This window comes from Puntigrus tetrazona, chromosome 4 (assembly GCF_018831695.1).
Source record: "Puntigrus tetrazona isolate hp1 chromosome 4, ASM1883169v1, whole genome shotgun sequence".
In the NCBI taxonomy this organism is placed as follows: domain Eukaryota; kingdom Metazoa; phylum Chordata; class Actinopteri; order Cypriniformes; family Cyprinidae; genus Puntigrus; species Puntigrus tetrazona.
The window spans coordinates 23,350,025-23,376,517 of NC_056702.1; the positions used below are offsets into that span (position 1 = coordinate 23,350,025).

Here is a 26,493-nt window from a genome sequence, read left to right on the forward strand (position 1 = left end):
CTTGGATCTCAGTAGATACGCATCTTAGCTCTTTAAGGCTGGAAGGCTGATTCCCCAAATAATAATTAAACAGCTAATTTACCTCAGAGTGGTTGCACCAGACGCTTGTTAATACCAGTGTGACGGGGAGTGGATCTGATGCAATAAACACTAAAATTAGCATTTTCTCTTAATCAGAGCTAATCAGAGCAAATCAGAGCTCCAAGCAAGACCCCAGTCTGTTGTCACAAAATAACTTTTAGTGACTGACAGATACAGAGAGCAAATTCTCCCTGCTTAGTTCAGTGGACTGAAACCTTGCTTGTGATAATAAATTAAATAAGCATCTTTCCACCCCTTTTAATAACCTAAATAAGCACCGATACGTCGTTTTTTTATATTCACTTAAATAAAAAAGAGACTAACTACAATTGAAATAAAACTTATATTTTGGTTTTGTGAATGTCAAACCTTCTCCATTCTGCAGATATTGCTGCTTTCTGGTTTGTGCTTTGTAAATTACAGAAAGTCCACAAGATATCTGTCACGAATGAGCGGTCTGAGCGTCATGGATCCATGTGCAGGCTTTTATTAAATGAAGGCATGGTCAAAACAGGCAGGCGTCAAACAGGGCAAACAGATGTATCAGAGACGATTCAAACACAAAATCCAGAAACAGGCGAAGGTCAGGTCAGGCAGCAAACAATCGGAACAACGGAAGACAGGCAGGGTCAAAACAGGGAAACCAGAAACAATAATCCAATGGCAATCTAACAAAGAAACAGGTGAAACAATGCAACCTGCAGTTGAGTGGCTTGCTGCAGTATTTATAGTCCTGGGACAGGAAGTTGTCGCAGAGGAGTGAATGCAGATCACCCAGAGGTCAGGGCTCCCTCTGCTGGCTTAGTGACAATATCTCCCGAAACCTGTCCATAAGGTATTTTTTTTAAATATCAAAACAGATGATTTAATATATAGATAACGAATACATTTTGTAGAAATTCATTTTAGGTTTTGACTGTGAATGTCTGTCTTTAACGGTCCTTAAGCTAAAAATTATTAGGCCTATATGCGTCTCTGGACAGTTTTATTACTGAAAAAAATGAAAACAGTACAAAGCAGCATATAAACTAAGGAAACAATTTTTGGCCTTAGAGGCCGTGTCAGTCCTGAGAATAAAAAACAGACAATATTATATTGTAATACTCTAAATGCTGTTGCAAAAAATGCAAAAGCCAAACAAAACCATTTGTCCTAAAACAGACACTTGTCCTAAAACTGCTCAGCAAATTTTAAATGCTCATCAGACACTCACCATGTGAAAGAACAAGAGATCTCCTGGACATCTGTCCGAAAACTCAGTCTCAAGAGAAAGTGGGCCATACAGCAAGACAACAAAGAACGGTTAAAGAAAGAGGTGGAAGGAGCTGAAACAAGCAGTTCAATTGAGGAAAACCCACCAACATCACAGAGTTGAAGTGGTTACGTAATGAGGAACGAGCTGAAAGTCCTACAAGATGAACAAGATGTAGGAAAATGAGGACACATCAGATACTGAAAACAAAAATTCACATACTTTTGCAGCAAACAGATATGTAACAATCAATATTTTATCTCAATTTCTTTTGTAGATTTCTTTGTCTACGTTCAGGAGAAATGTTATGTTTTGGGTCATATTTATGTAGAAATATAAAAAAAAATTGTAAAGGCTTTCACTGTAGTTTTTAAAATGTCACATTTGAGCTCACTTTAGCTCTTTTCTTTTCTTAATCTGCAGTCGTGAGTTGGTGAAGGGGCGATGGCGTCTGTTAAAAAGCTGCTCTTGGACCAACTGATGGAGCTGGCAGAAGATGAACTGAAGAAATTTCATTGGCATTTAGTGAATTTTTATCAAAAGTGCATATCAAAGTCTGAATTGAAAATGCAGATAGACTTGACACAGTAGATAAGATGGTGATGTGTTTTGGACCAGATGAAGCTGTGAAGGTCATGGTAGACGTCCTGAGAAAGATAAACCAAAATGATCTGGCTGAACAGTTGCAGAATGAACACAAGCAAGGTAACATTTAATTTACTGTGACTGTAACATTATTAAATATTTAACAGTGTGAAGGTTTGACCTCTTTGCTCTACTGATATGTTTCTGAGATAAATGTTTCCCAGTGAGTGATTCTCTCTTTTTCTCTCTCCCAGCTCAGACTGAGGACAATATGAAGACATCTGTCCCTGTTAGAGGTAATTCACAACATATCACATATAATCCACATATATCATATCACAGCCTGTGAATGGAAATAAGAGATCACATCAGAGGCAGATTTCATACAGATATATAGAAGTGTCCCCAGTGATACCCAGCCTACAATGGTCTGAAAGCCTTGCTTAAACATCTTATAATGTATTTGAATTCAATTAAAGTTAACCAAAAGGTGGCACTGTCACAAAATAGATTCAGTATCACCGAGACATGATTACGGTCATGCATGCTAAGGTTATTTAAAGCAAGTTTAAACACACATTCTGTTTGATGTGCTAGATCATGTGGAAACCATTCATCAGTTTTGAGTGAGACTGATCTCATGGCATAAAGATCTCAATCAATAAGTGATCTGGAAAGAGCATAGACATTCAGATATTGTAAAACTGAAAATTGTTAAAAATGAATTTAATCTGTCTGAATCAGTTACTTACAATAACAATCATGCTGATATGAAAATGTGACAAATTTGTTTAGTGTTTTTTGTCTCTTTTTTTTATTGTAGAGCTGCAAAATGTCTTGAAAACTCACAAAAACAACATGAAGATGAAGGCAAAATACATTTTTGAGGGCAACAAAGAAACTGACACAGATCTGAAAGCTGTTTACACAGATCTGTTCATCACAGAGGGAGATATGAAAGATGTAAATCAGGAACATGAGATTCTGAAGATTGATGATGCTTTCAAGAACAAAAAAACACAGGACAAACCAATCAAATGCAATGATATATTTACTGAACTAAGGAAAAACAATGAGTTAAAGATTGTGTTGACCAAAGGAGTCGCTGGCATTGGAAAAACTGTGTCTGTGCACAAGTTCATCCTGGACTGGGCCGAAGGAGAATCTAATCAGGATATAGACTGTGTGTTCCTGCTTCCATTCAGAGAGATCAATGTGATTAAAAGAGAGAGGTCAGTCTCCATGAGTTTCTGCTGAAATTTAATCCTGAATTGATGTACCTAGAGAAATCAAAGTTATATACAGAATATAAACTTGTGTTTATATTTGATGGACTTGATGAGAGTCGACTGCCTTTGATTTTTGAAAGTGATGCATTGAACACTGTTGAGGAAAGATCATCTGTAGATGTGCTCTTTACAAGTCTGGTCAAAGGTAAACTGCTTCCATCAGCTCTTGTCTGGGTCACATCACGACCAGCAGCAGCCAATCAGATCCCTCCTCAGTATGTAGGATTGTTCACAGAAGTGCAAGGATTCACTGACCTACAAAGGAGGAGTACTTCAGAAAGAAATTCACAGATGAGAGTCTGTCCTCCAGAATCATCTCACACATTAAGACGTCTCGTAGTCTCTACATCATGTGCCACATTCCTGTGTTCTGCTGGATCACAGCCACAGTACTTCAGGATATTCTCACTGAGAACAATGAAGAGAACATCAGCACAACACTCACTGAAATGTACATTCACTTCCTGAGGATACAGATGAACATGAAGTGTCAGAAATATGGCAAACAACAAGAAGGAGAATGTTCAGAGCACTTACTTTTAAATAGAAAGATGATTCTGAAGTTAGCCAAGCTAGCGTTTGAACAGCTGAAGCAGGAAAACATTGTGTTCTATGAGAAAGATCTGAAAGCATGTGGTATTGATGTGAGTAAAGATGCTGAGTTCACAGGAATGATCGCTCAGATCTTTAAGAAGGAAGTTGGACTTTATAAGACAAAGGTCTTCTGCTTTGTGCATCTGAGCGTTCAAGAGTTCCTCGCTGCAGTGCATGTGTTCATCTGTTACCTGAAAAAAAACAAGCAAGAGCTGAAGTTTTTCTTTGATGATTCACAAACTACAGTCATACAAAATCTTACATTTCCTTTTAGAAAGGTCAAATGGCATGACTTAACAGAGAGCCATTGAAAAAGCAATGCAGAGTAAGAGAGGGCATCTGGACCTGTTCCTGCGGTTTCTGATGGGAATTTCACTGGAATCCAGTCAAAATCTGCTCAAAGGCCTGCTCACACACACTGAAGACACCACAGAGAGCATCAGAAATCTAAGTGCACATATTAAAGAATTACAACAACAGGACATCTCAGATGAAACTTCAGTCAACCTGTTCTACTGCTTACTTGAGCTCAAGGATAATTCATTATATGAGGAAATCCAGAGTTACCTCAGTTCAAATGAACATCCAGGAAGAGATCTCTCATCTTCAATGTGCACAGTGTTGACCTACATACTACTGATGTCAGAGAAGGTGCTAGATGAGTTCAACCCAAAGAGGTTCACATCAAAACTAGCAGACTACAAGAGACTCATTCCAGCTGTGAGATGCTGCAGAAAAGCTCTGTGAGTATTTCACTGACTGCTGTTTAATTAAATGATTTGTTCTACGTCACTAAACAATGAAATGTAAATGTGAAGTGAAGTCCTCCGATTATGAAGAGAAAAATAAGTTATTGCAGAAAAAAAAACTGAACATCAGTAGATAATCAGGTTAAAACATTCTATTTTGGCAGATTCGAAAGCTGTGGTTTTGATGAAACATGCTGTGAAACTCTGTCCTCTGCTCTACAATCATCAAACCATCTGACAGAGCTGAACCTGAGCAGCAATCACCTGCAGGATTCAGGAGTGAAGCTGCTTTCTGATGGACTGAAGAGTTCACACTGTCGTTTAAACATACTGAGGTTTGACAATCACACACGTTTGAAACTTAATATGTTCAAACATGTTAATAAATAGGTGTTTCATTGTTATAGGTAGCAGATATTTCAGTATGATTGTATCAGTGTTATTTTATCTAGTCAAAAAAACAAAAACAGAGAATTTTGTAATACCGTTTTCCACTTATGCTTTTTGCTTCCGGCTTGCGACTGTTCGGACGCTCTTGCTTACTGCTCCGCGCTTTGCTTCTTTTTATCTACTTTTATCTACTTTTTTTTCTGATTTTACTAAGTTTTAACTTCAGCATATAGCACAGTGCTCAAACAACACATATTTGGCAAAAACTTTCGGGATTGCAATAATAGCTACTACGAAGAACTAGATTATCTGCCTCCGCTGCTAGCAGCTTACATTCGGAGACGGAAAACACAGCTTCCTATCTTCAACAAACAAGAAAGAAAATGCCTCTTCTGGAATCTACTTGCTGCACAAACTGCCACAGACTGCTACAAAGGATTGTGGCTCTTGAAACGAAGTTACTTGCTGGACTTCCAAAACAAGCAGATCACACAGCAGATCATCACGGACCCCTCAGCCCACAGCGGTGAGTCCTGTGAATCTAGTCAATCTCGACAGTATATAAATGTAGTGAATCAAGCTAAAGCTGATCAACACACAAATCAGTGGCAAAGACAGGGAGCGAGACCCAAAGGCACTCGAGACATCAGACTGTCACGAGTATCTCATATTGCCGCTGTGGCATCATCTACCCCAGACATGGCCATGAGAAGGCTTGGAAAAACTGGTATTTTACACCCCTGTACAGCTCGAGAACAGATTTGAATCTTTAACGAATTTGGGTGAGGAATCCCCGAAAGTGACTGAGCAGGAGTCATATCAGCCAGTAGCTAACACCGCTACAAACAGGCACTCAAGGTCGAGCAGACAGCGGCGTTCAGATCACAGAGCAGCCGAGCCCAGAACTCTGATAGTCGGAGACTCCATTATCAGAAACGTCAGGAGCAGAACGACAACTACATGCTGCTTTCCTCAAGCGACCGTCTCTGATGTAAACAATGGACTTCAGAACGTTCTAATGAAGCACAAGACTGCAAAACGAGTCATCATCCATGTGGGGAAGAATGACATTCGTAAGGAGCAATCAGAACTCCTGAAGAGGGACTTCAGTGAACTTATCGAAACACTTCAAAGAGTTGAAGTCCAGTCGTTCATCAGTGGACCACTCCCAGCAAGGGGAACAAACATGTTTTCACGGTTGCTTGGACTGAATACTTGGCTACAAAGAACCTGCAGTCAAAAAGGAGTCAACTTCATCGACAACTTCAATATATTCTGGGGACACAGACAACTGTTTAAACTGGATGGCCTTCACCCAAACAAACTTGGTGCGAGAGTGTTAAAGGACAACATCTATTTTTCACTCCGTCATCCATCAGCAGAGTGTGCCAGTCCACTCAACATGAATGGCACACACACACCTGGACAAAGTATGGATGACGACAGGACTTCATATCAGCCTCAGAGTCATCATCTGGTCGACACATCCCACAAGGACACTGAAAACACCACAGAGCCACAACAAGCACTGTTTGTGGACACTATCACGGTTGAGCCCTGCCCGCAGAGCCCATCACAGACACAATGTGACGCACAACAACGGCTCCAGGACTCAGAGCCGAAGGGCGACTCTCTGGTAATCAGCCAGGAAGCCAGGACAGCATAATTCTGCCACCGGAAACACCAATGCTCTGTTTACCAGAGACATTATCCCTCTCTCAAGCATCGCCACTTCTCAGCTTCTCACAAAAAATGGAGGAACTGGTGGCTAAAACCAGACTCTCCCACTCCTTTGCTGCAGGCCCCAGTTATCAACTACAAAGCGGCGGGCACCACCGCCTCCAAGGCCGCTGGGCCCAGCTCGCCCTCCTCCAGCGAGAGCTCTCGGCCGCTGCGACAACGCCAGGCCATCCCTCCTCCATCTGCAGCTGGTAAAGCAAAAACAACTGATAACAGCTCTCAGTGATGTGTTTGGTCCCCATAACTACAGCAAAAACTTTCAGGGATGTTTAGAAAACAAGCTGGGACCCAGTGTGTCTCTCACTATCTCCGTCTTATTACAGGATAGAAAGTCTAAGGCCTTTTCAAGGCGTACAGCTAACAAATCTAATCTGCGGCCCATTAGACAACAAACTCAGACTTCTATAGAAACAAAAGTACTACCATCAAGCTAGCATTATTAAATGTTCGATCACTAAAAACAAATCATTTGTGATCAATGATTTAATAATTACAAACAATCTGGATTTTATGTTTCTAAATGAAACATGGCTTGAAGAAAGCTGCAGTGCAACAGTGCTCAATGAAACAGCCCCTCCCAACTTCACTTATATGAATGTTTGCAGAGTTGACAAGAGAGGGGTGGGGTTACTGCTCTCTTTAAAGATGTCTTTCAGTGCAGACAAGTGTCATTTGGTCAGTACTTGTCATTTGAATATCTAGGGATAGTGTTGAAAGGTGCTCCACGCATCCTGTTTATCATTATTTACAGGCCTCCAAAATATTCTCCAGCCTTTGTTGAAGAGTTCACAGAATTGTTATCAATGATTTGTTCAGAATTTGACTGTTTTGTGATTGCAGGGGATTTTAATATCCACATAGAAAATGCAGAAATCAAAACTACAAAAGAATTTGTAACCGTTTTAAACACTTTTGAGCTGATTCAGCATGTGCATGGACCTACACATCACCATGGGCACACACTAGATTTACTCATCAGTAAGGGTTTACAGCTTTCGTCCATTGTTATCAAGGATGTAGCACTGTCTGATCACTTCTGTATTTTCTTTGATATATTGATCTCTGCTACCACTGAATCCAGATCTGTCACTGTCAGAAAGAGATGCATTAATGAGAACACAAGTGTGCTATTTATGAAGGCTGTTTCTTCAATGCCAAGCATTTCTGCCGACTGCGTTGATCTTCTCCTAGAGTCCTTTGACTCAAAAGTTAAGAATGTCATGGATGACATTGCACCTGTGAAAGTCAGTAAGAAGACTGGCAGACAAAAGTCATGTTGAGAAAATCAACAGCAGTGCAGATCATGAAAAGGCAATGCAGAAAGGCTGAGCGGACGTGGCGGAAGACAAAACTTGAAATCCACTATAGCATCTATAAAGACAGCCTGCATGCTTTTAATGTGGAATTAGCCACAGCACGACAGACGTTTTTCTCAAACCTTATAAATAGTAACCTGAACAACACCCGCACTCTTTTTGCTACGGTTGAGAGACTGACAAACCCCCCAAGTCAGATTCCCAGTGAAATGCTTTCTGACAGCAAATGCAATGAGTTTGCCTCATTCTTTTCTGAGAAGATCGAAAATATCAGAAAGGCAATTAAAACATCAGATGATGTAGAGATATGTCAGATTCAACCACAATCTCAAAAAGGAGTCACTATGTGTGTTCTTGAAGCAATTGATAGCAAAACTTTGGAGGAAGTAGTACAGCACCTAAAATCCTCAACCTGCTGTCTTGACACACTTCCCACATCCTTTCTTAAAAGCGTGTTTGACTGTTTAAAAGCTGACATCTTAGAAGTGGTGAACACATCACTTCTTTCTGGGACTTTTCCAAACGCCCTGAAAACTGCGGTTGTTAAGCCCCTCCTGAAAAAGAGAAATCTTGATAACAGTATATTGAGTAACTATAGACCGATATCAAATCTTCCGGTCATAGGCAAGATCATTGAAAAGGTAGTTCTGAATCAGCTGAACAGCTACTTGAACTCAAATGGTTATCTGGATAATTTTCAATCTGGTTTCAGACCGCACCACAGCACAGAGACAGCGTTAGTTAAGATAATAAATGATATTCGCCTAAACTCTGATTCTGGTAAAATATCAGTGCTGGTACTACTAGATCTTAGTGCTGCGTTTGACACTGTCGATCATAACATTCTTCTAGACAGACTGGAAAACTGGGTCGGGCTTTCTGGAATGGCTCTAAACTGGTTCAGGTCATATTTAGAGGGGAGGGGTTATTATGTGAGTATAGGAGAGCATAGGTCTAAGTGGACGTCCATGACATGCGGAGTCCCACAAGGCTCTTTCTTGCGCCGCTCTTGTTTAGCCTGTATATGCTCCCACTAAGTCAAATAATGAGAAAGAATCAAATTGCCTATCACAGCTATGCTGACGACACACAGATTTACCTAGCTTTATCTCCAAATGACTACAGCCCCATTGAATCACTCTGCCAATGCATTGATGAAATCAACAGTTGGATGTGCCAAAATTTTCTTCAGTTAAACAAGGAGAAAACTGAGGTCATTGCATTTGGAAATAAAGATGAAGTTCACAAGGTGAATGCATATCTTGACTCAAGGGGTCAAACAACCAAAAGGCAAGTCAAGAATCTTGGTGTGATTCTAGAGACCGACCTTAGTTTCAGCTGTCATGTCAAAGCAGTGACTAAATCAGCGTACTATCACCTAAAAATATTGCAAGAATAAGATGCTTTGTGCCCAGGCAAGACCTGGAGAAACTAGTCCATGCCTTCATCACCAGCAGGGTGGACTATTGTAATGGTCTCCTCACTGGCCTTCCCAAAAGACCATCAGACAGCTGCAGCTCATCCAGAACGCTGCTGCCAGGATCCTGACTCGAACCAGAAAATCAGAGCACATCACACCAGTCCTCAGGTCCTTACACTGGCTTCCAGTGACATTTAGAATTGATTTTAAAGCACTTTTACTCATTTATAAATCACTCAATGGACTAGGACCTAAATACATTGCAGATATGATCACTATTTATACACCTAACAGACCACTCAGATCATTAGGATCAAGTCAGTTAGAAATACCAAAGGTTCACACCAAACAAGGAGAATCTGCTTTTAGTTATTATGCTGCTCGCATCTGGAACCAGCTTCCTGAAGAGATCAGATGTGCTGAAACATTAGTCACTTTTAAATCCAGACTCAAAACTCATCTGTTTAGTTGTGCATTTACAGAATGAGCACTGTGCTGCGTCCGAACTGTGCTACTTGCTTCTTTTATTTTAAACTGTTTTAAATCAATCTCTTTTTGCTTTTAATTCAATTTATCTTAAATCAGTGTTTTTATTTTATTTTAATTTCTTTTATTGTTATTTAAATCTTGTAATTATTTTATTTCCTCTTTTGTAAAGCACTTTGAATTACCATTGTGTATGAAATGTGCTATATAAATAAACTTGCCTTGCCTTGCCTTGCCTTGCCTTATGAGATGAAATAAGACCTTCATGACGTTTAACAGTGTCACCAAGCCAGCAGAGGGAGCTCTTACCTCTGGGTGATCTGCGATCACTCCCTCTGCTGCTACTTCCTGTCAGAGGACTATAAATACTGCAGCAAGCCACTCAACTGCAGGTTGCATTGTTTCGCCTGTTTCGTTGTTAGATCGCCCGTGGATTATTGTCTCTGGTTTATCTGGTTTTGACCCTGCCTGTCTTCTGATTCCGTGATTGTTTGCTGCCTGACCTGACCACCGCCTGTCTCTGGATTTTGCTATTGTCTTGCCTCTGATATTCCTGTTCGCCCTGTTTGACGCCTGCCTGTTTTGACCATGCCTTCATTTAATAAAAGCCTGCACATGGATCCGCACGCCTCAGACCCTTCATACGTGACAGAATGCAACCTCACACCAGGATCCAGCGGCTTTTCACCCGAACCATGGCCAGGTATGCACCTTGCAATGTCTTTGCTAACCCTCAAGCAGGGCACCCGATCACTTGAGGATTATACTCAGGAATTTCTGGACCTGGCTTACTTCTCTGATTTACCGGACTGTTTGCTAATTGAATTTTTCACGAGGAATAAATCAGCCACTCAAAACACAACTTGTTCGAGAGGGTCCACGTGAATCACTGGCACACTTTATTGAGTTTGGTTTAGTGACTGTGGGGTCAGCTCTCACGTTGGGTATTATGGAGGAAGAAGACACTGCATTTATTCCCAAGATGGCCGCCTTCCCCGAGCCGCTGCCCAAGATGGCCGCCTTCCCAAGCCGCTGCCCAAGATGGCCGCCTTCCCGAGCCGCTGCCCAAGATGGCCGCCTTCCCAGAGCCGCTTCCCAAGATGGATGCCACCTGCCCAGAGCCGCTTCCCAAGATGGCCGCCGCCTGCCCAGAGCCGCTTCCCAAGATGGCCGCCGCCTGCCCAGAGCCGCTTCCCAAGATGGCGCCGCCTGCCCAGAGCCGCTTCCCAAGATGGCGCCGCCTGCCCAGAGCCGCTTCCCAAGATGGTCGCCGCCTGCCCAGAGCCGCTTCCCAAGATGGTCGCCGCCTGCCCAGAGCCGCTTCCCAAGATGGTCGCCGCCTGCCCAGAGCCGCTTCCCAAGATGGTCGCCGCCTGCCCAGAGCCGCTTCCCAAGATGGTCACCGCCTGCCCAGAGCCGCTTCCCAAGATGGTCGCCGCCTGCCCAGAGCCGCTTCCCAAGATGGTCGCCGCCTGCCCAGAGCCGCTTCCCAAGATGGTCGCCGCCTGCCCAGAGCCGCTTCCCAAGATGGTCGCCGCCTGCCCAGAGCCGCTTCCCAAGATGGTCGCCGCCTGCCCAGAGCCGCTTCCCAAGATGGTCGCCGCCTGCCCAGAGCCGCTTCCCAAGATGGTCGCCGCCTGCCCAGAGCCGCTTCCCAAGATGGTCGCCGCCTGCCCAGAGCCGCTTTCCAACATGGCCGCCTGCCCTGCGCCGCGCCGCTTCCAACATGGCGCCTGCCCTGCGCCGCTTCCAACATGGCCGCCTGCCGTGCAAAGCCTCCAGTGCCCGTGCTCGTGCGTGCCAAGCCTCCAGTGCCCGCGCCTCGTGCCAAGCCTCCAGTGCCCGCGCCTGCGTGCCAAGCCTCCAGTGCCCGCGCCCGTGCCAAGCCTCCAGTGCCCGCGCCTGCGTGCCAAGCCTCCAGTGCCGCGCTGCGTGCCAAGCCTCCAGTGCCGGCGCCTCGTGCGCGTCAGTGCCCAGTGCCCGCGCTCGCGGCGCCCGTCCAGTGCCCGCGCTCGCGGCGCCCCGCCCAGTGCCGCGCTTTGTGCGCCGTGCCCAGTGCCCGCGCCTCGGCGCCCGCCCAGTGCCCGCGCCGCGGCGCCCGTCCAGTGCCCGCGCTCAGGCGCCTCCTCAAGATTAACCCACCTCCCACCCTTACCACACGTCGACGATGGATCCCAGCAGCCCCTGCACTCATCCTCTGCCTCCACCTGGAGCTCGCCACGGGTCTGCCAGTCTCCATTGCCGCCGTGGGTGAAGGATCCTCGCTTCATCGCCCCGCCTCCGAGCCCCGGACTCCAGCTCGGCTTGCCAGACCCGTCGGCTTCCCTTAGGCTCCTAGCTCCCTCCTCTCCACCGTGCTCCGTCAATCCACCAGCTTCACCAGGCTCCATCGTCTCTCCGGCTACGCCTGGTCGGTCGCCGACCATCCGTCGCCTCAGGATTCCTCTCCTCCAGCTTCGCCTCGTCCCTCCGTCCCTCCGGCTCTGTCAGGCTCCTCCTTCCCCGGCTCTACCTCAGTCCTCTGTCGCCTGGCTCCGCCGCCTTCTCGCCCCCCGTCTCGCATCAGTCGCCAAAGCCTGCGGTGTCGCCTGGGACCTCCAGCGCCTCTGCATCACCCTGGCTCTTCTGCTCTCCGCCTTCGCCTCAGTCTCCTCGACCACCTGCTCCACCGCCGTCGGTCGGCTCCATGGGGTTGATGACCGTTCCTCTCTATGGCTCCTCCCTCCGTCGGCTCCACCACTGACCATCATGGCTGGGCTCGGCATCGCCTCCCGCTCCTTACTCCTCCCGTCTTCTCCTGGCTCCTCCCACCGTCTCTTCCTCCTGGTCTCAGCTTGCTGACTCCCTCCCGGAACCCCTCCCAAGCTCCCAGTTATGTTTGGTTTTGTTTGTTTTGTGGAGCGCCAGGAGTCGCTCCTAGGAGGGGGGCTATGTCACCAAGCCAGCAGAGGAGCTCTTACCTCTGGGTGATCTGCGATCACTCCTCTGCTGCTACTTCCTGTCAGAGGACTATAAATACTGCAGCAAGCCACTCAACTGCAGGTTGCATTGTTTCGCCTGTTTCGTTGTTAGATCGCCCGTGGATTATTGTCTCTGGTTTATCTGGTTTTGACCCTGCCTGTCTTCTGATTCCGTGATTGTTTGCTGCCTGACCTGACCACCGCCTGTCTCTGGATTTTGCTATTGTCTTGCCTCTGATATTCCTGTTCGCCCTGTTTGACGCCTGCCTGTTTTGACCATGCCTTCATTTAATAAAAGCCTGCACATGGATCCGCACGCCTCAGACCCTTCATACGTGACAAACAGTTTATTTAAAAAAGTTATGTATTTAAGTTTATTTAAAAACAGTCTTAGATGGGACAGGATACATAGTCTATACAGTACAAATGTACTGTTTCTACAGAATGTATTTGTAATGGAAAACAAATGTATGTATGTGCACTTAATGCACTTGTAAAAATAGACAAAAGGAACACTAAATATGAATGCAACCAGTGTCCAATAAAGGAGCACTTAATTAAAGCATAAAGCAATTATAGCACTTAAAGTTTGTTTTCACAGAAAATCTGAAAATGTAAATCTATGGTTAATAAATTGCCAACAAAGCATTATCTATCACATATGTTGTATTTAAGGTGACCATAGTTAGTTCACCATAAAATGAAAATTAGCAGGTTTTACTTGCCTTGATGTATGTGACTTTTTTCTTTCAGACAAATCCAATCAAATTCAATTGTCCTAGTCCCTCCAGGTCTTTTCATTGTATTTATCATGGGGTAGCTTTTAACAGTTCAGAACACATAACTTATTAGTAATAAGACTTCCTCAATTGGCTCTTGGGGGTTGAACCACCCGCCCACTAAAATGATTGAGATTAAAAATGCCAGTTAAATTTTTTGTCTGAAAAGAAAAAAAATCCCATACACCTAGGATGCTTCGGAGTTATGTAAAACATCGAATTTTCATTTCAAATTTTCAAGGGGGAACTAACTCTTTAAGCATGTTCAACTACAGAGACAATCAGTGAGGAACCCACCACTTGTATATAGTCTAGTAATGTAATAAATACAGTTTATATATAACTAATGAAATATAATAGTTTTGAAATAATTTAGAAGTGCATTATTATTGTATTCCTTTTATAAAGTGTTATTCAGTACAAACATGCATTCCAAAGTGTAAACTATATAGCCTGATAAATTCACATCAATATGTCAATTTTCTTCTTTTCACAGGCTGTGTGGGTGTCATCTCACTGCTCTGTCCTCTATAAGTTTATCTTCAACTTTACAATCATCAAACTCTGTCCTGAAAGAGCTGGACCTGAGTAACAATGATCTGCAGGATTCAGGAGTGAAGCGTCTTTCTGATGGACTCAATAGTCCAGTCTCTAAACTGGAGATACTAAGGCATGAGTTTGAAATACTTCATTATTTATTCATTAAAAAATCCCAATGTTGAGTTCAATTCTGTATGCAACTACTGTGTTCATCTTGTATAGATTTTCCACATGTAATCTCACTGCACAGTCTTGTGGGAGTTTGTCTTCAGTTTTACAATCCTCAAACTCTGTCCTGAAAGAGCTGGACCTGAGTAACAATGACCTGCAGGATTCAGGAGTGAAGCTTCTTTTGGATGGACTGAAGAGTCCAAACTCTAAGCTGGAGATACTGAGGTTTGACTTTGAAACACTTCATTATTTATTTATTATTTAAAAAATCCAAATATTAAAATTAATTTTGTTTGTAATTACTGTATTCATATTATTTAGATTTTCCACATGTAATCTCACTGCACAGTCTTGTGGGAGTTTGTCTTCAGTTTTACAATCCTCAAACTCTGTTCTGAAAGAGCTGGACCTGAGTAACAATGATTTGCAGGATTCAGGAGTGAAGCTTCTTTCTGATGGACTCAATAGTCCAATTTCTAAACTGGAGATACTAAGGCATGAGTTTGAAAAACTTCATTATTTATTCATTAAAAATCCCAGTGTTGAGTTCAATTCTGTATGTAACTACTGTGTTCATCTTGTTCAGATTTTCCACATGTAATATCACTGCACAGTCTTGTGGGAGTTTGTCTTCAGTTTTACAATCCTCAAACTCTGTCCTGAAAGAGCTGGACCTGAGTAACAATGATCTGCAGGATTCAGGAGTGAAGCTTCTTTCTGAAGGACTGAAGAGTCCAAACTCTAGACTGAAGATACTGAGGTTTGACTTTGAAATTCTTTGTTATTAACTCTTTAAAAAAAACCTTAATGTTTAGAATGCATGCAAAAACCATGTATGCAATTATCGTGTTAATCTTGTATAGATTTTCTACACGTAATCTCACTGCACAGTGTGCAATATCACAGAAGATATAATATCATAATTGTTGTTTTAATGATGTGAGATTTTAAATTATCTAGTAGTTTTGCAAAACGTACCCTCAGAGTGTGAAGTCTAGACTAGTTAGTGTGCACATTTAGAGTGCTTTTCTTTACTGCTTGATTCTATTTAATAAAATACATTTAGAATGATCACAAAGACATGCAGGCAGAATATTTCATATAGTTAATTACCATAATGTAACAATTTAGTTCACTGAAGATGAGCATAGTGAGAACTCATGTGCAATTTTGTTTACAGAGACATAATCCATAATCTAAACAAACGAATACTTGACTTGAAACACACTTGACTGAACAATGAATAGACTTGACTTGGAATAGACTTGGCATGAACAGGATAGATTCATTGACAGCAGGTTCCCTGTTAGCAAATCTCAGAGACGTCAAATAGACATCTGCATTTATATCTTCAAGAATAGATAATAATAGACAACTAAATATGAAGAAAGATGGCAAAGAATTTGTAGAAACAAATGGAGTGAAGACAGAATGTCTCTCCTAGGACCACAACCTTAATGTGGTGAAGGGGTTTGAGTGCCTCAGTGGCCCAATGAGCTATATGGCCTGGTAGGGTCTCCTAAAGCAAACAGGTCCTAGTTGACAAGCTAGACAAAGAGCGCTTCTGTTGGATCTGTTGGCGGAGGAGGAAGCCGGACACACTAGGCAGGCCCAAACGTACTGTGAAGGTCTGTTGGGCAACCCCTGAATCCGGTGGTGGACACCGGAAGTAACGAATGGCGTCAAGCTGAAGAAGGAGTCCTATCAGGCCTTGTTGGTTTGTGAGACTCTTTATTGAGCAGTTTGGATCCTCCAGTTTTTCAGAGAGGTGATCAGTTGACATCTCCACCCCTTTCTTCACCTGTAATATTGAGTTGAATATGTTTTAACAGAATGTTGGTTGTGGCAAGTATTACACAAAACGCAGAAAGAAGCCATTATATTGGCCACATAGGCCTTTTTCCTATCTTATGTTTCTTTCTTTCACTACTTTTACTTAAGATTTTAGCAGCAGTATTGTGCCACTATTATTTGTGAGAGATTTCATGCTTTACATTTGCATTTAAAAAATATATGTCCAATATTTGTTTCTTATTGATAATGATAAATGAGCACAAAATACTTTTTTTGACCAACTATTTTATTGAACAGTTAAATATTAAAAAAAAAAAAAAAACAATCTAATTCAATGTGGATTGCTGTTGTATGTTTTTAGGTTGTCTGGCTGCATGGTGACAGAGGAAGGCTGTGGTTATGTGTCTTCAGCTCTGACTTCAAACCCCTCACACCTGAGAGAGCTGGATCTGAGCTACAATCATCCTGGAGATTCAGGAGTGAAGCTGCTCTCTGAAAAACTGGAGGATCCAAACTGCTCACTAAATAAACTCAAGTATGTTATGCAGGAGAGGTATTTGGGGTTTATTGTTTAACCCTTATGCAGTTTTTGTCCATTTCTGACCAGAGAATATATATATTTTTTTAAATTATAGCTTCACCTGAATGGTACAAAACTCTGTTATTGTTATGTAAACACACAAAAAAATTGAGGGCATGATTTGAAAAAAAGTAATCATAAAAAATGTAACTGCTTAATGTGAAATGGGGTAAAATACAGAACATTTTGGTGTACAATTTACAAATTCCCAACAATGCAGATGCAAAATTGCAATGCAATGAAGGGGGTGAACCTCTAAAACATCTAAAGTGCAAAATCAACACACACACACACACACACACACACACACACCTCTATGAACTTGTGTGCCATAAAAAAGTGGACAGCAAGGAAGTTGTTTGTCTGGAAACAAGACAAAAAACAATATCTATATAATTCTAATAATTTTTGCAATGTCAGCAACTGCAGTCTTCTACTGACTGACTGTGACTATGTGTGTGTTTTTTAGTGTTGAGCATGGAGGAGAATCCAGGATTACAGCAGGACTCAAAAAATGTATGACAATTATACAATACAATTATGATTGTATTAAGATCATTATTATAATAATTCATACTTTTGATTTGATTAAATAAGATAAATGTTCGTTTTTATGGAATAATATTGCAATAGTATATGTGTGTGTGTGTGTGTGTGTATATATATATGTATATATATGTATATTGTGACGAGGCAGAGGAAGTACAAGAGAAACAGGTTAGTTTGAGATCCCCGGAGGGTGTATTTATTAGTAAAACACAGTACGGGTGCGGTGAGTTCGGTGAGCTCAGCGGTGAGCTCAACGGTGAGTGCGGCGGGGAGTCGTCTCGGTGCTTCCAGTGCTCGGAGTTGTGAGGGAGTCCACGGTGAGGTAATCGGGGAATTAGCTCAGGTAGGCCCATCACGGGGTGGCTTCTGGGAGACAGAGAGAGAGACAACAGGTTAGCACTCGGTCGGAGTCTCGTGGCTCACTGAAGCCGTCGCCTGGCCGGGCTTATCTGGCCCGCGGCTGACGAGCTCCAGGTGTGGCGAATCCGTCGTTGAGTGGCTGGTGCAGGTGTTCCAGGTTTGTTCCCAGGGCAACGCTGATGGATCCTCGGGAAGCTCGTCACACTACATATATATATATATATATATATATGTGTGTGTCTATATATATATATATATATATATATATATATATATATATATATATATATATGGTGTCTTCGTTGTGCTGCCGGGGAAGTGCAGGGCAGGTAGTGCTCAGGGGCAGGGTCCAGGTAAGGTGCGGAGTCCGCGGCCGCGACGCTGTCTTCTCCTGTTCGGGGCGCGGTGGTGGCGGCTTCTTCCGTGTCATCTCCGTCGCTTCTTTCCTCCGGTCGTCAGAGATTAAGGGGATAAACGGCTCGGCATCCTGGCCCGTCAGCCATACACGGGTGCGGTCGTCGCCTGGACTATACGGGGGTCATCGCCTGGACTACGTGGTCCCACGACGCGCTTCTAGCGGCGGGCGAGCTCCTTCACGCACCCTTCCTGGACCCACGAGGACACCAGCGTGCATGCACGGGGAAGAGACCGGTCTCTCGAGGAGGCGCGTTGGGTTTTAACGGCGGCATTTACGAGGCTTAATTCACTCCAGGAGTGCCTCGTCACACGTCGCCAGACCTGACCAATACCACGCCCCTCCTCTCGAACACACCCACTCCCGTCTGGAGCCTGGTGAAGGCCGGCGAATAAAGGACGAGGTGATGATGACAATAAAAGGAGAGGGCAGCCGACTCGTCACAATATATATATACATACAATTTTATTTAGGTCATTATTAATATTATTAAATTATTAATAACAATTATTTAGTAGTTTTTATTTAATTTGTCATTATTTTTATTATTGTTGTACTTAGTATGATTGTAATAATATTTAAAATAACAATTGTTTTTCTTCAATATTATTGTAAGGAAGGGTCAAAGACATTCGGATCCATGTGCGACAAGACTTTAATCGTGGTCAGGCAGGCAGGGTCAAACAGGAGCAGGAAGTACAATACAGGGATGATCACTGACTTAAACGATACCAGGAAGAAGGTCGAGGCAGGGGGCTTATAATGGGAGTCAGGAACAGGCAGAAGGTCAGTAGACAGGCAGAGAACAAAGACAATCCAAATCAGCAACAGGTAATCAAACACAAAGAAGAACGCTCAGAATTGCAGCCAGAACAAACAAGACTTTGCGGTGAGTGTCTGTGAGGAAGTTCATTATATAGGGTGTGGTGATGGGAAACACCTGGCAGGGCTAATCAGCCCAAGGCACGGGGTTGTGGGAAACTGAGTCTGTGATGATCAGTACTTGGGTGAGGGCTCCCTCCGGTGGCGGTTGGGGAGAGCCACAGAGGTACTGTTTGTGACAGAGCCACAGAGGTACTGTTTGTGACAGAGCCACAGAGGTACTGTTTGTGACAGAGCCACAGAGGTACTGTTTGTGACAGAGCCACAGAGGTACTGTTTGTGACAGAGCCACAGAGGTACTGTTTGTGACAGAGCCACAGAGGTACTGTTTGTGACAGAGCCACAGAGGTACTGTTTGTGACAGAGCCACAGAGGTACTGTTTGTGACAGAGCCACAGAGATACTGTTTGTGACAGAGCCACAGAGATACTGTTTGTGACAGAGCCACAGAGATACTGTTTGTGACAGAGCCACAGAGATACTGTTTGTGACAGAGCCCCCTCCCTGCAAGCGGCTCCGGAAGCGAGGGGCGGTTCGACGCCGAGGTCTTCCACGGGGTCTAGGGGCAGGTTTGTCAGGATGGTCATGATGAAAGGTGGCAGTGAGTGCTGGATCGAAAACGTCTCGAGCAGGTATCCAAGACCGTTCCTCAGGTTCATTGCCTTCCCAGTCAATGAGATACTATAACTCTCTGCCTCGGCGCCATGAGTCCAGGATTTCCTGAACTTGGTAGGCCTCCTCGCCGTCAATGATTAAGGGAGGGGCATCGTTGGCAGCGACCTCATCCTGGTCTCTCTCTCCTCCCGGACCACCGGCGGGTTTAAGCAGCGAGACATGGAAAGTAGAGGCAATACGGTAATTAGAAGGTAGATCGATATGGTATGAAATTGGTGTAATTTGTTTAATGATTTTGAAGGGACCCACGTACCTTGGACTTAGTTTTTGCAGGGCAGCCGGAGGCGGAGGTCCCGGGTTGATAACAAGACCCAATCGCCAGGTGAGTATTCCGGTCCATCTCTGCGACGACGGTCCGCTTGTTCTTGGAACCTTTGAGCCGCTCTTCGGAAATGGACGTGAGCAGAGTTCCAGACTTCCTCACTCCTTTGTAACCAAGAGTTGATCGCGGGCAGTGCTGAGGGTTCCCCAGACCAGGGAAACATTGGAGGTTGAAAGCCCAGTACACATTGACAAGGGGTTAGCCCGGTGGAATGTTTTCTCAAGGAATTTTGTGCATACTCAGCCCAGACTAAATAGCGGCTCCAGTCGTGCTGATTGTCATGGCAGTAACTCCGCAGGAATTGAGACAGCTCTTGATTCAAACGTTCAGCTTGACCGTTGGATTCGGGGTGATAGCCTGATGTCAGACTCACGTTGATGTTGAGTTGTGAACAGAAGGCATGCCAGACTCGAGAGGTGAACTGCGGGCCATGATCAGAAACTATATCCTCAGGTAGTCCGTAAAAGCGAAACACTTGCTGCAATAGCACCTCGGCAGTTTCCCAGGCTGTGGGTAATTTAGGCAAAGGTATAAACCTGCATGATTTGGAGAATCGGTCAACAACCGTGAGCACTGTGTTAAATGAATTGGAGACCGGTAGATCAGTCACGAAATGTGTGACCATGGTCTTTCTGGTATGGGTAGAGGTTGTAGGAGTCCTGCTGGGCACTGATGAGAGGTTTTTGTGATGTTGCACGTTTGACATTGAACGAAGTGGATGGTGTCAGTGCGGATGGTTGACCACCAGAAGCGATTGCTAACTAGCTGTAAAGTTGCTGTGATGCCTGAATGACCAGCGCTGGGGGTATCGTGAACCCAGTGGAGAACTCTCGATCATAAGGATTTAGGCACATAAGTTTGGTTAGGTGGGCATGCTGGTGGGACTGGTTCAGTGAGTTGGGCTTCCGAGATCTCACTCATGATGTCCCACTGGACTGGAGCAACAATACGAGCTATGGGCAAAATTGGATCTTGAGCGAGTTTGTGAGGGTGTTCTCAAACTGCCTGGATAGGGCATCCGCCTTAGTGTTTTTTTTTGAGCCTGGGCGATATGTGACTTTGAAGTCGAATCTTGCGAAGAACAGGGACCATCTGGCTTGTCTCGAGTTTAAACTTCTGGCGGATTGAATGTACTTGAGGTTTCTTTGATCGCTAAGTATAGTGAACGGTAATTTAGCTTCCTCTAGCCAATGCCGCCACTCCTCAAGGGCGGATTTCATTGCGAGAAGTTCTTTGTCCCCCACATCGTAGTTGAGCTCAGCTGGGTTAAGTTTGCGGGAGAAGTAAGCGCATGGGAAGAGCTTTGCTGGCTGCCCATGACGCTGAGACAAGATAGCGTCAATTCCCACATTTGATGCGTCAACTTCTACAATGAACTCCTGGTTGGGGTCTGGGTGATGAAGTATTGGGGCGGACGTGAACCTTTCTTTGAGCAGATCGAATGCTTGAATGCTGTCGGGTCACCATGATAAGCGATGTGAATTCCTCTTGACCTGTGCGGTGAGTGGAACGGCTATGATACTGAAGTTGCAAATAAACCTCTGATAGAAATTAGAGAAACCCAGAAATCGTTGTAGTTCCTTGACTGTGGTGGGGTGCGGCAAATCTACGACTGCTTTGACTTTGTGCTCGTCCATTGTTACCCCCTCCGAACTAATGATATAGCCCAGGTAAGCCACTTGAGTCTTGTGGAATTCGCATTTCTGAAGTTTGGCGTATAGTTGATTGTCTATGAGGCGTTGCAGAACAGTTCTGACGTGACTGACATGAGCATCGAAGTTATCAGAGTAAACGAGAATGTCGTCCATGTAAACGATGAGGAATTGATTTAACATGTCTCTAAACACCTTATTCACAAAAGCCTGGAAGACGGACTATTTGCGAGCCTGAACGGCATAACAAGATATTCATAGTGCCCAGATGTTGTGGAGAAAGCCATCTTCCATTCATCTCCCTCTCTGATATGGATCAGGTTATAGGCGTTTCGGAGGTCTAACTTAGTGAAAAACTTGGCCTTGCGGAGTTGTTCTAGGGAGGCTGGTACGAGTGGCGGCGGGTAACAGTATTTAACAGTGACTTCATTCAGACTGCGATAATCAATGCAGGGCCGAAGGCTTCCATCCTTCTTAACGAAGAAAAACCCGGCAGATGCTGGTGATGTAGAGGGGCGGATGAATCCCTTGGCCAATTCACCCTCGATGTAGGAATGCTGCCAGGCAAGACATCAATGGCGCAGTCATAGGGACGATGAGGAGGTAGTTGGGTTTCACATTTCTCACCGAATGCAATGGCTAAATCTTGATATTCAGTTGGAAGTTCGGGTAAGTCGGGAGATTTCTCTTCAGAGGGAGGTGGTTTGGAAGGGGATTCATGCAGGGGAGTGTTTAGACAGCGCCTATGATAGTTTGATGACCAATGTGTTATTTGATGATCGGCCCAGGATATGGTGGGGTTGTGAGTCTCAAGCCAGGGAAGTCCGAGGATGATGCAATGTTTGGGAGAGTGAATCACAAAGAAGCGGATTGATTCTGAGTGGAGAGGGCTTGCTTGAAGAATTAGGGGTTGAGTGACAGATGAGACATTTCCTGGTCCGAGTGGACGCCCATCTAGCGCCGCCACTGCCACATGGGGTTCACATGAAATGAGAGAGATTCCGTTAGATTCAGCAAACGTTTTATCGATTAAATTGCCTGCGGCTCCTGAATCAATGAGGGCTATGGCAGTAATCCATGTCCCTTCCACTTTTAGCTGAACATTGATTTCAAAAGAGTCAGGATGAGTTTGGAGGCTCACTGATGCAGCTTGATGGCGCCAAGGACGAATGGGACAAGAAATTCGGAAGTGCCCGGCTTGACCACAGTAAAGACACAAACGTTCACGCATTCTACGGTCTTGCTCCTCAGTGTCCAGGTGGGTTGAACCGATCTGCATGGGCTCAAGTTCAGATGAATGAACAGGGGTTTGAACTGTGGAACTTGCATACCTGCCGCGAAGTGCTCTGAGAATATTATCCAATTTGATTGCGATTTCCATGAAATCCTCCAAAGTTCTGCCCTCATCGCGACAAGCCAGTTCAGATTGCAGCTCGGTGTTTAAGCCTTTTTGGTACAGCAGCTTGAGCGGTGATTCCTCTCAACCTGACTTAGCAGCAAGCGTGCGAAAGGTGAGTGTGTAATCAGTGTTTTTACCTTGTGTTCTCCAGGTTCTTTTCCTCCAGCTACGTGTTCGAAGACCTCCCTGAATTCGCACAGGAAGTTGTTGTACGAAGGGAAAGACATACGGCGACCCTCCCAGGTAGCTGTAGCCCACTCGAGTGCTCTCCTGGTAAGCAGCGAACAAATCAGGGCAACGTTGCTGTCTTCTGTGGGGTATAAACTGGGTTGTAGGTTGATAAATAGGGTGCATTGTAACAAAAACCCCTTACATTTGGCGGATGATCCGTCGAATTTGTCAGGCAGACTGAGGCGTGGATTGGGGTTTGGTTGAGGCGGAATCAAGGTTGGTTGAGCAGGTTGAGTGGCATGTTGACCTGGATTAACAGCAGAAAGGGTTAATGTTTGGATCAATCTCACCAGTTCCTCAGTTATAGTGGTGAGTTTCTGAAGCTGTTGCTGATGTGTGGCAAGCATAGTGGCTTGGGACGAGACTTCCGACATCAGTTGATACATCTCCGCTGGATCCTGTTGTGGCGAAGACTTCTGTAGGGAAGGGTCAAAGACATTCGGATCCATGTGCGACAAGACTTTAATCATGGTCAGGCAGGCAGGGTCAAACAGGAGCAGGAAGTACAATACAGGGATGATCATAGACGTAAACGATACCAGGCAGAAGGTCGAGGTGGGCAGCTTATAATCGGAGTCAGGAACGGGCAGTAGACAGGCAGAGAACAATCAGAGAACAAAGACAATCCAAATCAGCAACAGGTAATCAAACACAAAGAAGAACACTCAGAATTGCAGCCAGAACAAACAAGACTTTGCGGTGAGTGTCTGTGAGGAAGTTCATTATATAGGGCGTAGTGATGGGAAACAGCTGGCAGGGCTAATCAGCCCAAGGCACGGGGTTGTGGGAACCTGAGTCCGTGATGATCAGTACTTGGGTGAGAGCTCCCTCCGGTGGCGGTTGGAGAGAGCCACAGAGGTGCTGTTTGTGACAATTATGACAATTACAATTAATGAAAAATAATGATATAAGCTTTGTTTCATTATCAATTAAATTATATAATTACAATAATACTATATGACTATATTACTGCAATTACAACATCTTTATTTCATTATCATTTTTATTTATTATTACATTTTATTAAGTAAATATTGCAACAATACTACTGCAATATGTTTTATTTTTGTAACATTCAAATAAACCAGTAATACTGGTTTATTTAAGAAGTAAAACAACATTATAATCATAACATATTTTTATTAATTTGTTTTCATTAAAATACATAATCATTTATTATTATTATTATAAATATTAACATTATTGTTATTATACTACATTTTAATATCGATGTATTATTTCTTTTAGTATTTCAATTATTGAAATAAAAAGCAGATGCAAATATGCCAGCTGAAGTAATGTAACTTGTTTACATCAAGACAAATAAATTTAAACAATTGTAGGATTTTATGTATAAATGTACTGTGACACATTTAAATTATATTCTGAGAGCTTCTCTCACTTACTGAAAGATATTATTTTTATACAACTTTACTGTCATTAAAATATATTTTATTAAATGCTGTGATGACATATTTTATGTCCGAAGCTAATTTCAGTCTCGTGAGGAATCGATTATATTCATGATACAAACTTCAATTCAATTTGATCTCAAGTTGATTTGTTATTATTTCTGAAAAAAAAACCTTATTATAAATATAAACAAACTTCTCTCACACACACACACACACACACACACACACACACACACACACACACACACACACACACACATACACTCTCACACACACATACACTCTCACACACACACACTCTAGTGATTGTTGTGTTATTAATGTCTCTGTTCTTGTGTTCAGGGGTGTGTTTTTTCACACTGGATCCAAACACAGCACACACTCATCTCAGACTGTCTGAGGAGAATAGAGAGGTGACGTTTGTGTCTCAGTCTCAGTCGTATCCTGATCATCCAGACAGATTTGATGGTGTGTATCCTCAGGTGTTGTGTAGAGAGAGTGTGTGTGGACGCTATTACTGGGAGACTGAGTGGAGTGGAGGTGTGGAGATATCAGTGTCATATAAGAACATCAGCAGGAAGGGACCGGGTGAAGAGTGTTTGTTTGGATATAATGATCAGTCCTGGAGTTTGATCTGCTCTCCTCACAGTTACTCCTTCATACACAATAAGATAAAGACTGATCTCTCTGTGAAGCCCATCATCAGAAGAACAGGAGAGTATGGAGATATCTACAGAGTAGGAGTGTATGTGGATGAGAGCGCAGGAACTCTGTCCTTCTTCAGCGTCTCTGACTCAATGAGACTCATCCACACAGTCCAGACCACATTCACTCAGACACTCTGTCCTGGGTTTAGTTTTTATTATTCTGGATCATCAGTGAAACTGTGTTGATGAATCAGAAGTGACTGATGAGATTCTACCCAGAATGCTTTGAGCTGCTTGATGAATCAGTAACAGTGAGATGTTATGAGTCTCTTCAATACATTAATACTTCAGCTCAACTTCTATAGAAACAGGAAGATAAGAATTAATAATTCATCTAAAAAATAGATATAAAAGAAGAAATGTGTCAGAAATAGAAAGATCTGTGTCAGTGTGTGTGTGTGTACTTAAAAATATTACATTTGGTTTTGATTTGACTTATTGATATCATTATTATTATTTGTTATTATTATGAAATACTGAATTTGTTCCTAATAAAGACACTATCCTTATAAAAGACAGATTTATTAATTTTCTTTGTTATTTTTTATTGGGCTGATGTGAAGTAAAATGATTAAAATCAGAGAGCTTCATATTTCACTTAATTATATCATAAATACATTTTATCACATATTATTGCATTATTATCTTAAACTTACAAAGTAAAATTCAGAACAAATAAAGCTAAAATATGTTTATTATCTTTATATTCATAGAAGAAACTGAGATTCAATTGAATAAATCAAATCATTTTGATTTTATCTACAAATTCTTTGAGTTTGAAAAATCTTTATAATTCTGTAATTTCAAGAATCATCATACCTGAGTTTGTGAATTGTCTGATTGAAAATATGACAAATATCACAAGTTTATCATGAAATGAAAACACAGTTCTCTTCACAGACTAGATATAAAGCTCATCTCTATTAATATTTTAGTCTTTTGGTTGCTCTGTGGTTCATCACATACTTTATATTCTTTACATTTACCTTCTAAAGGTTTGTAGTTTTTCTTTCTGTTAATTCTTGCTTATATATTATTAATTCTATCTTAAACAGGACAAAGTGTAGAAACACAATACAAACCTTCAATATGCCCTCAGTGTGGAAAGAGTTTTACACGGAAACAATATATTAATGTCCATATGACAGTTCACTCCGGAG

The 26,493-nt window shown here is 43.1% G+C and overlaps 1 protein-coding gene across 1 annotated transcript; it reads left to right on the top strand.

Moving 5' to 3' along the window:
- Positions 1–1,902: 1,902 nt before the first annotated feature.
- LOC122343152 (NACHT, LRR and PYD domains-containing protein 12-like) lies at positions 1,903–25,847 on the top strand. The gene is given in 13 exon segments (XM_043237507.1): positions 1,903–2,038; positions 2,173–2,214; positions 2,742–3,149; positions 3,152–3,460; positions 3,463–4,056; positions 4,100–4,544; positions 14,138–14,311; positions 14,404–14,577; positions 14,674–14,847; positions 14,939–15,112; positions 16,508–16,681; positions 17,196–17,242; positions 24,969–25,847. Coding segments are annotated over 13 exon segments (3,375 nt in total). The 5' UTR covers positions 1,903–1,929; the 3' UTR covers positions 25,520–25,847.
- Positions 25,848–26,493: the final 646 nt, after the last annotated feature.